Source organism: Mastigoproctus giganteus, chromosome 3 (genome assembly GCF_048544385.1).
Source record: "Mastigoproctus giganteus isolate SK-2022 chromosome 3, ASM4854438v1, whole genome shotgun sequence".
Classification (NCBI taxonomy): Eukaryota; Metazoa; Arthropoda; class Arachnida; order Uropygi; family Thelyphonidae; genus Mastigoproctus; species Mastigoproctus giganteus.
In genome coordinates, this window is record NC_143577.1 from 244,041,727 (window position 1) to 244,060,562 (window position 18,836).

The window sequence follows — 18,836 nt, forward strand, 5'->3', positions numbered from 1 at the left end:
TTTGGCTTTCCACTCTGTACTAACACTATAGAAGAAAAGGAATAGTGGATGACCTTGAGCTGTCTTGTTTTTCTTCCTGCTATAATAAATAAGCTTTAGCTGAGGATACAATAGGTTTTGACAGAGATGACAATACAGCGAGACAGAAGTTGTGACCAACAGTTTTGGAAAGAGACCAGAATGCTCAACAATCATTTAGACAAGAAACAAGTTTTCTACTATTGGTTAAGTCTGTTGAAAACCAAGTTTGGATTAATCAATAACTGTTTTACAATTGTTGCAAGGTTTAAGGTGAGCACAAAAGAAAACTGAAGATTTGGATAAAAGCCAAATGAGATAAGTAACATTCTTATCTTGAACTGCCTTCACACATTTATTGGTAAACAATGGCTTAGATAAAGGATGAGATTTTAGGTTGGAATGTGGAATAAAGGATTTCATACCTACAAGAATAATTTCTCTGACATAACCCATGAAAACATTGGAATCAGAAAATTAAAAACAGTAATGCAACCATGTAAAAAAATATATATAAATCTCACAGATCATACCATTTGATATTCTATTGCCAAACAACATGAAGTGCAGAATTCTCTTGTTGGTGATGTTCTCTTTTCCAATGGCATGAGAGAGACTAAACTGGAGAAGAGAACATCAATTTGTTATCTGGGGTGCTTAGAGAAACACTGATTGTGTACTGCGATTTTCTAGTGATGCATATGATTTGATAGTAATGCTTTAGCTGTGGTTACAAGCAAATCAATTCTGTATAATCAGGAAATAATTTTAGTTGCCACATCAATTGTTTGACAAATTGATTAGTTTCTTTAAATTAATATTTAATTAATAGATAACAGAACTGTAGTGGCTCAGTGCGTTCTACATTATATATCAATTAGTTAAGAAAAGGAGGGTTACCCCTATGATGTCTTGTAGAACACTCTGGTGCTGATGTTCTCCGTTGTTGAAACAACTACACAAATAGTTTATACGTATTCCACACCTTCGTAGACAAAATCAATGATCCAATGAACCATGGAATCGGAGGCCAGCGAACCCCAAAATACATAGAATCAACTACCCTAATCCTTGAGTGAAGAATACAATCCGTCCATATTTTAAAAAATTAAATGTTTTGAAACCAAATAAATAATGAATCCATACCTTTTTAAAACATAAACAATCCTTTGAAACATTAAGAAACTAAGGAATTTTGTTACTTCCCTGAAATAGATGGGGCTTTTCGACCAGGGTCATGATCACAGGAAAGTGAAACCACTGGTATTGCGACGGAATTTTATGGCATGGGGATTAGTCGCAATCTTGGCACATATGGTTGAAGGACCATGAATCTGAGATGGGGTAGGGGTGACATACATTCACTGCATTTTGATGTAATTTAATTTCAAGCATCTCCAAGATTAATAGTTTGGTGTAATCGTGTTGTATGCTGAGAATTTTTGCTTTGTTGAAGAGGAAGGTGCGGCCTTCACTGATTGCATGAAATGCAAGTTCCCCCGCCAAAGAACGGACGTTGAATGTTGCTTCATTCTCATATTGAGTGTACAATGAGTAGATCCCTGGTATGAGGAGTTGCAATCCTTGCAAGAGACATTGTAGACTAAATCATTTAATTGGAACGTAGAAGAGGATCGAACTTTGGTTTTTAAGGGCCTAGCGTAGTTTCATTGTGGGTTTGGCTGTGATTTTGAATTGTGTGTCTTTGGAAATACTGTTTAGCTGTTTGAACCATTGTTCAATATACGGTAAACCAATAAAATATTTTTATGTTATTATTGTTGATAACTAGGGTGGTATTATGTAATCTGTTTTGTGCTTGTAACCTTATTTCGTTTATAATGGGTAGGATGTAACCTCTATTTTAAAATCTGTTTCTTAGTGTTTGTATTTCTGTGTTTAGGGCTGATTCAGATGTTGAGTATTTGTAAGCATTGAGAAATTGATTTAGGATAATGTATCTTTTATAGGTGAAGGGGTGGTAGCTATTGTAATGATGGTGCATCGAATCATTGATTTTGTCTAAGAAGGTGTGGAATATATGTAAACTATTTGCGTAGTTGTTTCAACAATGGAGAGTATCAGCACCAAAGTGCTCTACAAGACATCATAGGGGTAGGAGTAGTGGCATGTGATGCAAGTGTATAAGCTTATGCAGCATCAGCCAAAAAAAAAAAAAAAAAAAAACAAAACACACCATTCCCTCCAAATGTCTGTCCAGTTCCTCCTTAAATTTATTTAACCTATCAACTACCACAACGACAGATGGAAGTTTGTTCCAGCAATTAACCACCCGCTGGCTAAAGGCAAATTTCCACACATCTATTCTACATCTGTCTTTTCTTAATTTGAATTTATGCCACCTTACGTAATCTGAACATGTGGAAGGATCCCATCAGAATTCAGCATGCTCAACCCATTCAAGGCCTTGTACACCTCAATCAGATCACCACGCAGGTGCCTAGTCTCCAGCCACTGCAATTTGCAGAACTTAAGCCTCTCTTGGTAAGAGGATCCCTTCATTCTCCTCACCCATCTTGTTGCCCTTCTCTGTACACACTCAAGAAAATCTACATCCTTCCTAAAATGAGGCTTCCAGACCTGTATGCAGTACTCAAGGTGTGGCCTGACCATTGCCTTATACAGAGGGACAATCACCTCCTTTTCCCTGCTAGCAAAATTCCTATATATCATTGACAAAACCCCATGACCTGCCCTGGCAGCCTGTCTGCATTGCTCAGAAAACTTCATATCTCTTAAGAAAAGGAGGGTAATCCTCCTTTTCTTAACTAATTTAAATTAATATATAATTATTTATATGTAAGACTACTGGCTAGTTGTAATTAGTGGTATCAAATAAAGATGGGTAGGGCCACAATTTATGGTCTCTTGCAGGTGTTAAAGTCATTTTCACTGCACCTTCCCTATATATTACTTTTAGACAGAAGAAATATTAGCTATATGCCTGTCACACCAATAGAAATATACAATATCTAATGAATCTTATATCTGTTCTTTGTGATAACTCGGTGACGAATAACATAATATTACGAAGGAGATCAAAAACAAGGTTTAACACGCCTCACACTTATTAGTGAATCACTACACATCTGACCATTGCCATCATCAGCATTTAAATTTCGATTTATTTTTCCTCTTCTCCGAAGGGAAAAACAAATTTATTTTTATTTACTTTTCATCAAATAGCGCTGAATGAAAATTATAACAGTAATGCAAAATGCAAGTTTGGAAAAAGGAATACTCCCAATACCATATTCCTCCAGAGCCGGCATCAGAAAATTATACAACACGAGGTTGCCAGGGAAGTGTGCTTTGCAATTTATAAAATAAGAGTTCAGAAATGCGGATAACAGCAATTCCTTACTTTTTTCGATATTTCTGTTACATTTGAATTCCAACCTCTCATTTGCTATTCATATGAAATGGATTCGAGGAAATAAAGGGCAAATTTTTTTGTAAAAACGAATAAAAATCCTATAATTCAACCATAATTCTACATTTTTTATATATTCAATATACGTACAGCGACTACGTTACATCACACTGAAGCTGTTAATTTTTAAATAGATTTTTACAAAAAAAGAGCCACAAATGCATCATTGTGTTCATATATACATAAAATAAAACTTACACCACTCTACGAAACCCTACCTAAGGTAATATATAGAACAGGATTTCACGACTGTATTAAGCCTTCTTTAATTCGGGAAACGCTGAATGGGAACAGCAATGCCATCTATTGGGGTGAAGTTTTGTCCTTACTAGAATTGAAAAAAAAAAAAAAATTCTATCTCTTCTGTGCTTTATTTTTGTGAAAAATGTATATAGTAACAAAACAACAGTGTCGATCGATAAAATTATATTTTTTATTTTAAAGCAACTATAACCCATCGACAAATTAATATGGTGTTGATTTTTTGTTTATTATCTACTCTTTACTGTAATCTTGACTCGTATGTGTTGCAATGAGCAGTTCAAGTTGCTTTATTATGCAATTTGCTGCTTGTCTGATTTCTTGATAGTGTGGTTTCAATTAAATGTACAAATTTGAAGATTATGGTTGCCGGTGAATGTTATCTCAACTTCGACAGTTCAAGACTGTTATGCAGACGGTATAAGATATTATTTTTACATTAGTTAATTTGTACTGATTTCGTGACTGCATTAAAATCTGTTTATGTACTTAGATCAGGGCCATGTCGGGACTTTTAGCTTGCAGATGCCAACAAGAAAACGCCGCTACATGAAAAAGGCCTAGTAATACTGCAGTCATTTTGCAACCACCGTGTTACACGAAAAGTCCCATTGTACTCATTCTGACGCACTGAGAGGCGGTACCTCAATGCAGTCGTTTCTAGGCTTCCATCAGCATGATGAAAACCTAGATCGTATACATGTGATTGAGTTCAGCTGGTTATAATAACTTATAATCAGGTCCGTCCAGTAGGCTTCCCTGTCATTACATGGCCTACACAGATGATACCATTCGTGCGGATTACATATTACCGTGTATTTAAAATAATATAAAAATATTCCCAATAGCATATATAGGTATAAGAATTCTCTTCCATCAAAGCCAGTGGTGGATTCAGTCCTTGAAGTACAGGATCTCCCATTTTGGGTAAGGAGTGTGTTGAGAATTAGAGCCACTGCTTGAACTTAGACAAATTGCCTTTTTTTTTTTTCTCAGTTTTATCCAAGTCTCTTGGGGGATGCCCAGAATCTTACCCCTGGGCAAATATAAAATGTTAGCAATCAGCCAATAATGAGTTAAAAAAAAAATTGCAAAAACAGCATGCAGAAATCAATAAAAAGGAAAAATATGAATTAATAATAAAATATAAATAAAAAAAAACATACTTTACATCCATACAATCAAAGGAGCCATTAGATGTATAAACCATTCAAAAATTATGGTTAAAAAAATCAAGTGAATACATTATATGTATGGTGCTCCTTACTTTCAGGTTGTAGATTATTTTAAGTCTGAAGTGGGATACCTTGTTATAATATATAGGTGGTTTCAGTGACACATCATATATAATTTGACATTTTAATTAAATGTCATATAATTTGTTTGTTTTGTTGTCACAATAAAATGAAATTGAAAATGTTCTTCATTAGTTTTTTCTTTAGATTCCATTTTTCTTTAGATTCCCCAAATTCCATTTTGCCTTGGGGCCCCATGAAGGTATAAAGCACCACCGGGTGGTTTCACTTTATAACGAGGTGTCCTATTTAATTTCTGTTTGGTTCAGATTGCATATTAAATTTGGCCCTGTTTCCTCAATTTGTCCCGAAATACAGCGTTATCCATTTATCGTGAACAGTGTATACTGAGGTTACTATAGTGACAGTGCACATGATGTCAATGGAAATTAAGAGATATTTTAGACAGGTGTAGATGGTGGTTTCATTGCGGCTGAAGTGGTATTTCAGAAGCAATACAGCATTTAATAGTGTTTAATATGGATTTTTCGTGAAGGAGATTATACCTCTGTTTTGGAATATTACCTTTCATACAAATCAGTTTTGTGTTTCCAAGAGACATTCAGTAATAAACATTTAAACAAATATGTACTGAATGTGAAACAGTGAATGCATATCTACATGAGCAAAGTGTTCAGTGGGACCCTGATGTGAAATTTTTTGTGCATTTTTTATTTAAAAAAAGGCTGATTTAATGTATTTCAATTGCAACCAACATTATTTTTTGTTATCCATTCTCTTATTGTAGAATTGGGATTTTTTTCTGTTCCCGAATGCAGTTGAGCATTCCAGTTTTAAATTTTTGATAGTCGAATGTTTATTTCTCTTGAAAAAGCTCACTGGAACATTACCTTTGTGATCTACACAAAATACACTTTTTGTCTCGAGACATAAATTTAAATCGGAAAAGGTTAGTTGCAGACAGATGTGCAGAAGTTTGTTTTCACAGAGTGTAAATGAATGTTGGAATAAACTTGCACCTACTGTTGTAGAAGTTAGTAGTTTGAATAAATTTGATGGAGGACTGGACAAATTATTAGAAGGAATGGGCAAATGAGAAATTTTTTGGCCAATGTTGTATAAGGTTTGCTTCCTTACCATTATTTTATCAGTACTAATACTAATCTGTAATTTTTTTTTTTATTTGCTGATGTTTACTTCAAAGATAAATATAATCATCACTAAGTCTGCTACTGATGTGTTTGCTTCACAATTTTCTTTGAATATACTTGATGGAACTACAGACTGTTATAAATACCAATATCTATGCCATCATTTTTTTTTATTTATTTTACTTATGCCTTATCATGCCTTAAAAAACTAAAACTGATAAGGCATTTATCAGTTTTAGCACAGGATAACAAAATTGCATCGATGAAACTACCATTCTGTAGTTTTGTCACAGAAAGATCATAGGAAACAGTTTGTGAATCTTGTGAGGTGGGGGATAAAACTTGTAGTGTCACCACTAGAAAATTTGCCAAATTCATTCACGGTTTACAAATTATATGTTGGCAAAACAAGTAAGTTTTTACTGTTACTTAGGAACCCAAATCTACTGTGCAAGTAGGATGGTGAATTTTTCACTATTTTTTACTAAGCAGACATCTTTTCTGTTATCTGCTTACTTCAATATGATTTACCTGTGAATCATTTTGATGTGTAATTTCATTTGTTGAAGATATAAATAGTATTGAAAGCTCCTCTGCTTCTGTCGCTTTCCTTTTTGACTACTCAGGGCACCCAAATTTTTGCTATAAGTTCTTCCATTTTCTCTTGATGGTTTGAGAATATGTTTAAGGGTAGCCATTGTCTAGTCTCCTATATAGCAGATGGTTTTCTAAGAGTATATACATACATACATACATATATATGTTATTGAAGTAAATATATTTTACATTAATTTTTCAAGACTTAAAAGTTCCAATGTGAAAGACATACACGGGACTTAAGATTTTTAAGAATAGTACTTTACTCTGGAGTAAGCATATCTTTTTTTTTAATGAATTTTTAGTATTAGTAGTGGCAAAATGGTGCAAGGAAGCAAGCTTATAATGTATCAGACATAAAAAAAAAACTTTGCTTGCTCATCCCTTCTAATAATTTGTCAAATCATTTTAATTTATTCAAACTGCCCACTTCCATTAGGTGGAAATTTTATTATTATTATTAGTAGTAGTAGTGGCATATAATGCAACAAAGCAACCTTATATAGTGTCAGTGGCACCTCCTTAGCCAGGTGGGCAGGAGCAGCAGTGAGTAGCACACACGCTCCTTGATTAGACCGGGGTTCGAGCCCGTGACCACCAAATACGGAGGATGCGGAAAGGTCAGGGAATGACCACCGCATATCCCCGGAGCAATATGGCCTTAGTTGCTAATGCTCCTAAAAACCAAACAACAACAACATAGTGTCAGCAAAAAAAAAAAAAAAAAAACCCTTCTATATCGCCTGTTCATTCCTCTGATAATTTGTCTAGTTCTGCTTTGAATTTATTCAAACTAGCCACTTCCACAACAACAGGTGGAAGTTTGCCCCAACAATCAGTCACCCACTTGCTGAAGGCAAACCTCTGCTCATTCATACTAGCACTATCTTTCTTCAATTTGAATTTATGCCCCCTTGTGTATAGTCTGAGCAAGAGGAAGAATGCCATCAGCACCGAGCTTGCTCAATCCATTCAAAGCCTTAAAATCAGATCACCTTGCAGGCGATCTGATTTTAAGTCTCCAGATGCCTAGCCTCTAGACGCTGCAGTTTGCAGACCACCCTTTCATTCCCTCCACCAGTCTCATTGGTCTTCTTTGAACCCGTTCCAGCAGATCTACATCCTTCCTAAAATGAGGCTTTTAAACCTGTATGCAGTATTCAATAAGTGGCCTACTGCCTTATACAACGGGATAATCACTACCTTATCCCTGCTAGCAAAGTTCCTGTATATTCCATGAGCTGTCATGGCAGCCCCTTTGCATTGCCCAGAGAACACCATATCTGACTACACAATTACCCCAAGTCTTTTTTATTTTCTGCTATCTTCATTGTAGTACCACATAGTTGGTACATTAATGTAGGATTTGCATTTGTCAATGTTTACTTCAATTGCCATTTCTGAACCTACCTGCCTAATTTTTTTAGATCTTGTTGCAGTAGCTTACTCCGATTACCAAACCAAACCTAGACATTAAGCCAGATATACCTTCATCAGTATCATTAATCAAATTAGAAAACAACAATGGGCCCACACTGAACCCAGAGGACCCCAAAAATAACATTAGTCCTTGAAGAGCAATATCCATTAATAACCACTCTCTGCCTTCTTCCATTCATATTTATTCCAACAATAAATTGCTTCCTGGCTAAAGAAAATTTTTACATATCTGCCCTGCAACAATTTTCATTTTCTCTTCCAATTTAAATTTATAGCCCCTTGTGTGTGTTGCGTGTAAGAAAGATTAAGGATAGCATTAGCATTAGTTGAGGTATAAGATGCAAGATACAATTAGCATTTAGTTATGCCACCCATTTAAGCCTTATTATTATTATTAGCCATATGCTGCAAGGAAGCCTGAAGCTTTTACTGCACCAGCCAAAAAAAAAAAAAATTTCTAAATTAGTCAGGTCTTCTCATAGATGCCTAGTTAAGATTCTACAATTTACAAAATTTGAGTCTTTCCAGATAAGAGTGTTCTTCTGTACCTCTGACAAAGTTTTGTGCTATTGATTAAGATGTAATAGTAATAGTAATTGTGCATGTGATGCAAGAAAGCAAGAGCTTATGTAGCATCAGCCAAAAAAAAAAAAAAAAATTCACACAACCATTCCCTCTAAATGTTTGTCCAGTTCCTCCTTAAATTTATTTAACCTATCAATTTCCACATCAACAGATGGACGTTTGCTCCAGCAATTAACCACCCGCTGGCTAAAGGCAAATTTCCGCACATCTATTCTACAGCTGTCTTTCCTCAATTTGAATTTATGCCCCCTTAGGTTCATAATCTGAACAAGTGGAAAAATCCCATCAGAATTCAGCATGATCAACCCATTCAAGGCTTTATGCAACTCAATCAGATCACCTCGCAGGTGCCAAGTCTTCAGCCACTGCAGTTTGCAGAACTTAAGCCTCTCTTGGTAAGAGGATCCCTTCATTTCCCTCACCAATCTTGTTGCCCTTCTCTGTACATGCTCAAGCAAATCTACATCCTTCCTAAAATGAGGCCTCCAGACCTGTATGCAGTACTCAAGACGTGGCCTGACCATTGCCTTATACAGAGGGACAATCACCTCCCTTTCCCTGCTAGCAAAATTCCTGTATATCATTGACAAAACCCCATGACCTGCTCTTGCAGCCTGTCTGCATTGTTCAGAAAACTTCATGTCTGACTGCACAATTACTCCCAAGTCTCTTTCATTTTCTACCACCCTAAGTGTAGTACCACACAGTTGGTATGTTTCTCTGGGGTTACTTCTACCCATATGCAGTACTTTGCATTTGTCAAGGTTAAACTTCAGTTGCCACTTCTTAGCCCATCTGCCCAAATTTTCTAGATCCTGTTGCAGTAGCACACTGCCATTATTGTCATTAACAACCCTGCCAACCTTTGTATCATCTGCAAACTTTGACACTAAGCCTGATATACCTTCATCAATATCATTGATAAATATACAAAACAACAGTGGATCCAACACCGAATCCTGTGGGACTCCACTAATAACATTAGTCCACGAAGAGCAGCACCCATTGATTGCCACCCTCTGTCTTCTCCCACTCAACCATCCTTTTATCCATTGTAGCAACTTACCCTTAATACCATTCTGCTCCAATTTGTACAATAGTCTTCCATGCACAACAGTGTCAAAAGCTTTCCTGAAATCCAAATATATGATATCAAAATTATTTTTTGCATCCAGTTCCTTTGTAACCGCATCATAATATCCTATCAAATTTGTCAGCCAAGACTTTCCCTTAACAAACCCATGATGTGTCTGAATTATTGTTGCAGGCTTGTCTAGATGATCCTGCAATGCATCTTTAACCAGTGACTCCATTATTTTACCCGGAACAGAAGTTAAACTAACTGGTCTGTAATTACTTGTGTCACCCTTCGATCCCCCTTTCTGAATTGGGGATACATTTGCACATCTCCAGTCTGTGGGGACCTCCCCTGAGTCCAAGGATGCTCTCATAATTATGGCTAAGGGTTTGCTTAGTTGCTTTGCCGCCTCCTTTAATATAACTGGTTTAATATAACTTATGTTTAACTTCAACAATTTCTCCTCCACTTTGTTCTTAGTTATTACAAAATCACTTAGCTTCTTGTTACAGTTTGATAAACTTCTGGCACTCCCTTCATTGACTAACTCCTCATGTGTGAATGTAGATGCATAATACTCATTCAGTTTGTGAGCTACCTGAGCATGATCATCAATAGTCAAACCATCTATGTTAAGTGGTCCAATCTGATTCATCCTTTTCCTTCTAGAGTTTACATAAGTAAAGAATTCTTTGCTGTTTTTCTTTGCATGCTTTGCCAAAGATTTCTCGTAATCTGCCTTTGCCTGCCTAACCTCCTTTCTGACTTGATTACAGACTAGCTTATATCTGCCATAGGCTTCTGTGTCGCCTGATAATTTATATGCGTCCCATGCATTTTTCTTCTCTGCCACAATTCTCATTAGTTCAACAACCATTTAGACCTAAACCTTGAACAATATTTCTTAATAGGTGTGAAATGTTTAGTAACTTCCACGATTAATTCCTTGAATGCTTCCCACTTAGAATTTGCTGTTGGTAACGTCATCAGTTGTTCCCACTGTACAGAATTGAAAACTGTCTGAGGCCACTGTAGTCACCTTTACAGAAGCAAAAACCCTTTCCTTTACCCCTGATGGTAATTACATCTTTAAGTAAATCTCACATCAGTACACTGTGGTCACCGCCACCTATTGGTTCCTTTATCTGCAAATTCTTAATACACGAGTGATCACTGCTGATAACCAGATCAAGAGTATTACCCTCTCTGGTTGCCTCTCGAATATGCTGCTGCAGAAAACAGTCATCCAATAAATCCACAAAAGTCTTACTAGTGTGCGAGTGACCAACCCACAAGTTCCAATAAATATCTGGGAAGTTAAAATTCCCCATTATAAGACATTCAGATTTACTTGCCCACTCTATTTCTCTGTACAATTGTTCATTGTACTCATTTGAGTCATTAGGCCTATAACACACTCCTGCAATTATTTTTGCTTTCACACTCTTACTCTTATTTTTGCTTTTGCAGTGCTTATGTCACACCAAACTGACTCAACAGTGCACTGTCCATCTATATCAACTGGATGCACTTCTTTTGATTTTATGTTTTTCTTAATTAACAGCATAACCCCTCCTCCCTTCCTATCCTTTCTGTACACATTGTACTCCTCAATTCCAATTCTTCATTTCTAATATCTGTGTGACACCACATCTCTGATATCCCAACAATATACACCTTTGATGTCTTGGCCAACACTTCAAATGTGTGATTATACATGGTTATACTGTGTATAACTACATGGTATAACCTATATGTAAACAAATTTGTATCATTGCTGATGAAGGCCAGGGCTTCCCTCAGCAGAAGTTAAATGGGTTTTAGGCGAATAGTGCAGGAACCAAATGAACTGTACCTCAGACTCTGAAATTACATGCAGAGACAATTGTATTAATTATTGTATTTAAGCTCCTTAGAATGTATTTAAACTAAGAATACTATCATTAGAATAGTTAGAATATCCTTGGTACTCCATTAGAATATTTTTTAAGTTCTTTAGAAGAAAGGTCAGTGTTTTATTTCCTTTTGTGTTTGTTTTTATTAATGCTGCTTTATACTGAAAATTAACCTTTAGGAGTAGAACTTCCTGTGGAGGGCCCTAGGCTTTTGTATGCTGCATCTCTTTGGTAATCAAGTCCAAGTTTTAATGTTTTCTTTGCTTTCGTAAAGGCGACTACGGTGGTCTGAGACAGTATTTAAATTCTATACGCTGGGACCAACTGATGATGTTACCAACAGCAAATTCAAAATGGAAAGCATTCAAAGAATTTATCTTGGAAGCTACTAGGCTTTACATACCAACTAAGAAATATTGTTCAAGGTTTAGGCCTAAATGGATGTCAGATGAACTAATGAGACATATGTCAGAGAAGAAAAATGCATGGGATACATATGAATTAATGGGTGACATGGAAGCCTATGATAGATATAAGCTGGTCTGTAACCAAGTCACAAAGGAGATTAGGCAGGCAAAGGCAAATTATGAGAAATACTTGGCAAAGGCAAATTATGAGAAAAACAGCAAAGAGTTCTTTATCTATTTAAACTCTAGAAGGAAAGGATGAATCAGATTGGTCCACTGGATATTGATGGTTCAACTGTTTATGATCCTGCTCATGTAGCTAACAAACTAAATGAGTATTTTGCATCTACATTAACACATGAGGAGTTATTCAGGGAGGGGAATGTCAACGGTGAATTAAACTCTGGCAGTGAGCTAGATGATTTAGTAAAAACTGAGAGGAAAGTGGAGGAGAAATTGTTGAAGATAAACATAAAAAAGGCACCCGAGGTGGATGGGTTCTATCCAGTTATATTAAAGGAGGCAGCAAAGGAAGTAAGCAAACCCTTAGCCATAATAATGAGAGCTTCTTTGGACTCAGGGGAGGTACCCATGGACTGGAGATGTGCAAATGTGACCCCAATTCACAAAGGAGGATCAAAGGGCAACACAAGTAATTATAGACCTTTGAGCAGATGGGCTGAGAGGTGGCAAATGAAGTTTAACATTGACAAATGTAAAGTATTACATATGAGAAGCAGTAACCCCCAGAGTAACGTATCAACTCTGTGGAACTACACTGACAGTGGTAGAGAACGAAAAGGACCTGGGGGTAATTATGCAGGCAGATATGAAGTTTTCTGAGCAGTGAAGATGGTCTACAAGGATAGCTCATAGTGTCTTGTCAATGATATGCAGGAATTTTTCTAGCAGGGATAAGGAGGTGATTATCCCCTTGTATAAGGCAATGGTCAGGCCATACCTTGAGTACTGTATACAGGTCTGGAGGCCTCATTTTAAGAAGGATGTAGAACTGTTGGAACGAGTACAGAGAAGGGCAAGAAGATTAGTGAATGGAAGAAAAGGTTGCTCTTACGAAGAAAGGCTTAAGTTTTGCAAATTAGTGTCTGGAGACTAGGCAACTGCAAGATGATCTGATTGTGTTGTCTAAAGCTTTGAATGGTTTGAGCATGCTCAGTGCTGATGAGATTCTTCCTCTTGCTCAGAATAATCACCTGAGAGGGCATAAATTCAAATTGAGGAAAGACAGATGTAGGATAGATGTGTGGAAGTTTGCCTTTAGCCAGCAGGTAGTTGGTTGGTGGAACAGATTTCCATCCCTTGTTGTGGAAGTTCATAGCCTAAATAAATTTATAGCTGAGCCGGACAGGTATTTGGAACGAATGGAGGGGTGAAATGGGAACGGTTTTTTTTTTTTTTTTTTTTTGGCTGATGCTGCATAAGCTTGCTTTCTTGCATCATATGCCTCTGCTAATGCTAATGGTAATGTTTTGAGTGAAAGGCATACATGACAATGAATTAATTGGGATTTTATGGAAAAAACTTCACAAATCATGAATTTATTGGTTCTCAGTAAAACAGATTAAATAGTTTAAATTAAGTACAATGGTATCCCAGTAATATTTGACATAGTCCAGCACATTTGACAATGTTTCTAACCTACTTTGGTACCTTGTGCAATATGGCATTGTGGACACCGAAAGCTTGTGCTAGCTAATATGCAAGTGTTCAGTAACCACACAGCTACCATATTTATTAATTTTGTATATTTTTAAAATTATTCAATATTAATAACTTTTCATATTTTCTAAAAATTTACAAACAACTGTCAAATTTTGAGAAAAATATTAACATCTGGCTCTTATGAGTCAGTCTTCAGCCATTTTCAGCTCATCTGCCTTCAGCATCTTAAGAATTGAACAGCCCTGGCAAATTAGATAATGTATATTGAAATTTGGTTAACCTTCCTCTGCTAGTATGGCATCTGACTGATGCCACTTTTTTTTAAAATGGTTCTGTTAAATGAAGATAAGTCCTCCCATGTACCTTTGCCTACCAATATTCTGTAACTAGTTATACAGTATTTTCTGATTTCATTTCGATATACTATGAATTATGAGACAATAAATTTTGTTTAGTATTTAAATAACAGATGCCAAGTAAGCAAAAGAATTTATTTTTCTTCTAGATAACTTCCATTTCTACATGTCATTTGTGAGACACCAGTGAGGTGTCTAATCTTGCCATAGAGCTTTGGTTTCACTGGCCAAATGGGAGCAGCTCATAAAAATATAGATTTCACGTTGTGTCTGCCAGACATCCTGTGAGCATATATGTTTCAATCCGGGGGCAAGTGACCTGGACAATTCTAAAAAATATGATAAAAAGTTTTTTATCATTATTATTGATTTCTCTTGGTTATTTTCATTCAGTATTTTTTAATTGAGTTTAGCAGATCATAATAGATCACTGCTTTAAATTCAGTAAAAAAGTTAAAAATTAATTTTTTATAAATAAAACAAAAAAGGTTTTATTTATGAAAAAATGCCCGTGTGCCTCACAGATGACACACAGGCAATTTTTTTTTAAATTGAGGGTACAAGTGATGGATGGTTAAGATGTTTATGACGGGAAAAATATTTTTGAACTTCAGTCCTCTACTCTACTTATATCTGTCATTTTCACTTGGCCTGCCTCTCACTTATCTTTAATTTTTGTGATTACAAAATTGAGCATTAAAGAATGCATAGAAGACAGCATTAAACCTTAAAGGTTTACTGCAATAATGGTATTGACTCTTTCATTAGGAATTACAGTTAGTTTTTGTTTGTTATATATATTTATTGTTTCATATAATATTCAGTTTTTATTTTGTGGCAGTAAGTTATTTTAATTTCAAGTAACTTAGTAACAGACTATTGCTTGCATAACTGAACATATTGATTAACTGCATATCCACCTTTTTTTTTTTTTTTTTGTGGTTTATTGCTTTTGTAGGTAACTGCAGAATATTTGCTAAGTCTGACACTAGTCCAACCTCTGCTGCATAACCTTCAAACGATGGCAACAGAATCAGACATGTCTCAAAGAATACTTTCATTTGAGAAGGACAGGTAATTGTTTTATTGCAAATCATATGCTAACTCTCGTGTCTTCATTTTTAGGTGTATGTTACAACAATGCAGAAGAGGTCATCAACTTCATTTTGTTCTTCTATCTGTCTGTCTGCATATACTGGCCTTCTCGTTGAACAGGTTATGCCAAAATTTAATGTTGAAGTCCTTAATGAAACTTAATTTGGAGTATCATTTTCATGTACCCATTTTTATCAAATAAAATACAGTCATTTCAGTGACTTCATTAAGTAGTGATGTGCATGCCTAGAGTGGTGTATTTAATACTATATATGTACATGTATATGCCACATGCACATATATGTACATATGTGTGTGTTTATATATATTGATATAATTAAAACTATTACGCTGTTAAAATTATTTAAGTAATAACCTATAATATGTGCCATAGCTAAAATATAAATTGTGTTCATGTATTAGCATGTCTAATGTACCAATTACTGTTATCAGCAAGCGATAAATTTAAATATTAATAATATTAATCTGGTTTATAAATTAATATTATTTTGTTAATGTTAGTTTTGAAACCCCTTTTACCCTTCTTTACTATTACCCTTAGTTAACCCCAGTGGCTCACATCTGGTGAGTATGGGCTTGGCACATCCAGGGTCCTGAGCTGGATATCATCATTCTTCTCTTTCTTGGTGATTCCCTTCTATTTCTTACTCTTGTTCATTCTCTCTCTATCTCTCTCTCTGAGGGTAACTCAAATTTTTTTTTTGAGGCTGAGGCTTTTGCTGGTGCAGCAAGGCTTCCTTGCACCATATGGCTAATAATAATAATAAACAACAAAGACTCACGTAATACCGAAGCAGAGGCTGAATAGAACCTTGTGGAGAGTCATAGACTACCTCAATCGGCAAATAATACTGCATTACCTCGACAACAATGGTGCAACACTAAAGGCCATCCACACAGCCGTGTATTGTGCTACCATAGCAGCCACTAGGATTAATGGAAGAGAAACAAGAGATCAGCAGCAGAAGACCCGAAAACAGAAGGAACCGCCAGCTTGGGAAAGAAGACTTCAGCAGATAGAAGAATTAAGAGTCAAAATAGGTTAATTGATCTAGTACCAACGGGGCAATAGGAGTAAGAAATTAATTGGAAAAGTGAAGAGCATCCTCAAGAGAGATAGCGTCCACAGCAAACATGAGACAAAAAAATCAGAGAATAGGAGAGTACTTGAACACATTGAAGCAGAACCTCCTTGCACTCAGCAAGAGACTACCAATACAAAGAGAGCTCCCAGAGGAAAATAAACAACAACTGAATCTTCAATGAGGACCAAAAAGGCTTCTACAGGAGTCTCGGAGAAAACGGGAAAGAAGGGAACGGACCACCCAAGCAGAAGATGATTGAGGAGTTCTGGGGACACATATGGAGCAGTGAAGTAAGACATAACAGCCGAGTTCCCTGGATAGAACTAGAACGCAAGAAAACCAAGGACGTACAAGAAATGAAAGAGTGGGAGATTCAGGAAGAAGAAGTAAAACAGACAATTAAGAACTCTTACAACTGGTGACCTTCAGCAATAGATAACGTCCACAACTAGGGTTGAATTTGAAAGTGTCTGCAATTCTTCCCAGACATGATAGGAGAGAATATATGATGAGAGCCTTGTCGATCAATTCGGCTCTGGAGAGATTGTTCAAGGCTCAAGGAGTAGAATTTTTCTCAGCCTGGTGTGTGCTTGTTAACAGGAGAGACTGCTTCTACAGAGATGGGATACACTTAAATAGAAAGGGTGCAAGAATATTTGCTGATGCTATCGAAGCAGAGTTAGGTGGGTTGGAAAACTGCTAGCTTGGGGGGGGGATACACGGACTAATAGATTAACAGTAGCCGCTGACAGAGGTAAAAGTGATTCTTGCACTACTTCTATTGAAATGTAATTGGAAAGCAGCCTGGAAAGCAAGGCAATGGGAATTTCCAGGACTGCTGGGAGCCATAGTGGAACAAGTAAATACATGAGCTGTGTTAGGGTAACTAAGAGTAGAAACAGGTGCATGTATACTTGCATGTACACCAATGCTAGGAATATAGTTAATAAGTTTGATGAGCTTGAAGTGCTAGTCAAGACATCAAAGGCAGATATTGTTGGGATATCAGAGACATGGTGTCACACAGACATAAGAAGTGCAACTGGAATTTGGGGAGTACAATGTATACAGAAAGGATAGACAGGGGAGGAGGGGTTATGCTGTTAGTTAAGAAACACATAAAATCTAAGGAGGTGCATCTAATTGATGTTGGTGGACAATGCAGTGTTGAGTCTGTTTGGTGTGACATAAGCACTGGAAAAGGAAAAATGAGGGTAAAAAGGTCAAGTGCAGCCATTATCAACCCACTGCAGGATGGAAGCCTCCTCAACAATTCATGCTGAGGGAAATGGACCATAATCTGCCATTCTGGTCCAGTGCGGGTTGGCAGATCGACCGTATTCAGCAGTCAGGGGCTTGAACCCCGGTCTACTCAGAGCGTGTGCTACTGCACTCCTGCCCCTGACCACTCGGCTAGGGTAGGATTGTGTTATAGGCCTAATGAATCTAATGAGTATAATGAGAAATCGTGTAGAGAAATAGAGTGGGCCAGTAAACTAGAGTGTCTTATAATTGGGGATTTTAATTTCCCAGATATTGACTGGAATTTGTGGGTTTGTCACTCACACGCTAACAAGGCTTTTGTGGATTTATTGGATGATTGTTTTCTAAAGCAGCATGTTCGGGAGGCAACTAGAGAGAGAGTAATTGAGTAATTGAGATAATCAGATGAAGAGAATAACTCTTCATCTGATTATCAGTAGTGATTCTTCATGCATCAAGATTCTGCAGATAAAGGAACCACTAGGTGGCAGTGATCAAAGTGTGGTGAAGTGGGATTTACTCAAAGAGGTAACTACCATCAAGGGTAAAGGGAAGGGTTTTTGCTTTCGTAAAGGTGACTACGATGGTCTGAGACAGTATTTAAATTCTATACGGTGGAACCAACTGACTGTTTTGCCAACAGCAAATTCAAAATTGGAAGCATTCAAAGAATTAATCTTCGAAGACACTAGGCTTTTCATGCCAACAAAGATATATTGTTCAAGATTTAGGCCTAAATGGATATCAGATGAACTAATTAGACATGTGACAGAGAAGAAAAATGCATGGGATACATATAAATTAACATGTGACACAGAAGCCTATGATAGATATAAGCTGGTCTCTAACCAAGTTACAAAGGAGGTTAGGCAGGCGAAGGCAGATTACGAGAAATCCTTGGCAAAGGATGCAAAGAAAAACAGGAAAGAGTTCTTTACTTATGTAATCTCTAGAAGGAAGGTGTGAATCAGATTGTTCCACTTGATATCGAAGGTTCAACTGTTGATGATCCTGCTCAGGTAGCTAACAAACTGAATGAATATTTTGCATCGACATTCACACATGAGGAGTTATTCACGGAGGGGAATGCCAGAGGTGTATTCAACTCTGGCAGTAAGCTAGATAATTTTGTAATAACTGAGAGTAAAGTGGAGGAGAAATTGTTGAAGATAAACACAAGAAAGGCACCTG

At 36.6% G+C, this 18,836-nt stretch overlaps 2 protein-coding genes across 4 annotated transcripts in view; one reads left to right on the forward strand and one right to left on the reverse strand.

Moving 5' to 3' along the window:
* DENR (density-regulated protein) overlaps window positions 1–3,765 on the reverse strand; it is a 56,983-nt gene extending 53,218 nt beyond the window's left edge. Inside the window, exon 1 of one of the 3 annotated variants that reach the window (XM_090370987.1) lies at window positions 3,691–3,765. Coding sequence is in view for 1 of the 3 variants with exons in the window: in XM_090370985.1 (XP_090227111.1) it covers window positions 3,404–3,445 (42 nt within the window). In the remaining 2 variants the exon portion in view is untranslated. Of the gene's footprint in view, window positions 1–3,403; window positions 3,513–3,670 lie in introns of those variants that run through there. The other 2 variants (XM_090370986.1, XM_090370985.1) reach the window with 2 other exon arrangements.
* Window positions 3,766–4,046: 281 nt separating this feature from the next.
* The window catches only part of LOC150088987 (uncharacterized), a 65,509-nt gene continuing 50,719 nt past the window's right edge, over window positions 4,047–18,836 (forward strand). Inside the window, exons 1-2 of the mRNA XM_090370374.1 lie at window positions 4,047–4,151; window positions 15,140–15,255. Coding sequence (XP_090226500.1) covers window positions 4,110–4,151; window positions 15,140–15,255 — 158 coding nt within the window. The 5' untranslated portion in view covers window positions 4,047–4,109. The remainder of the gene's footprint in view (window positions 4,152–15,139; window positions 15,256–18,836) is intronic.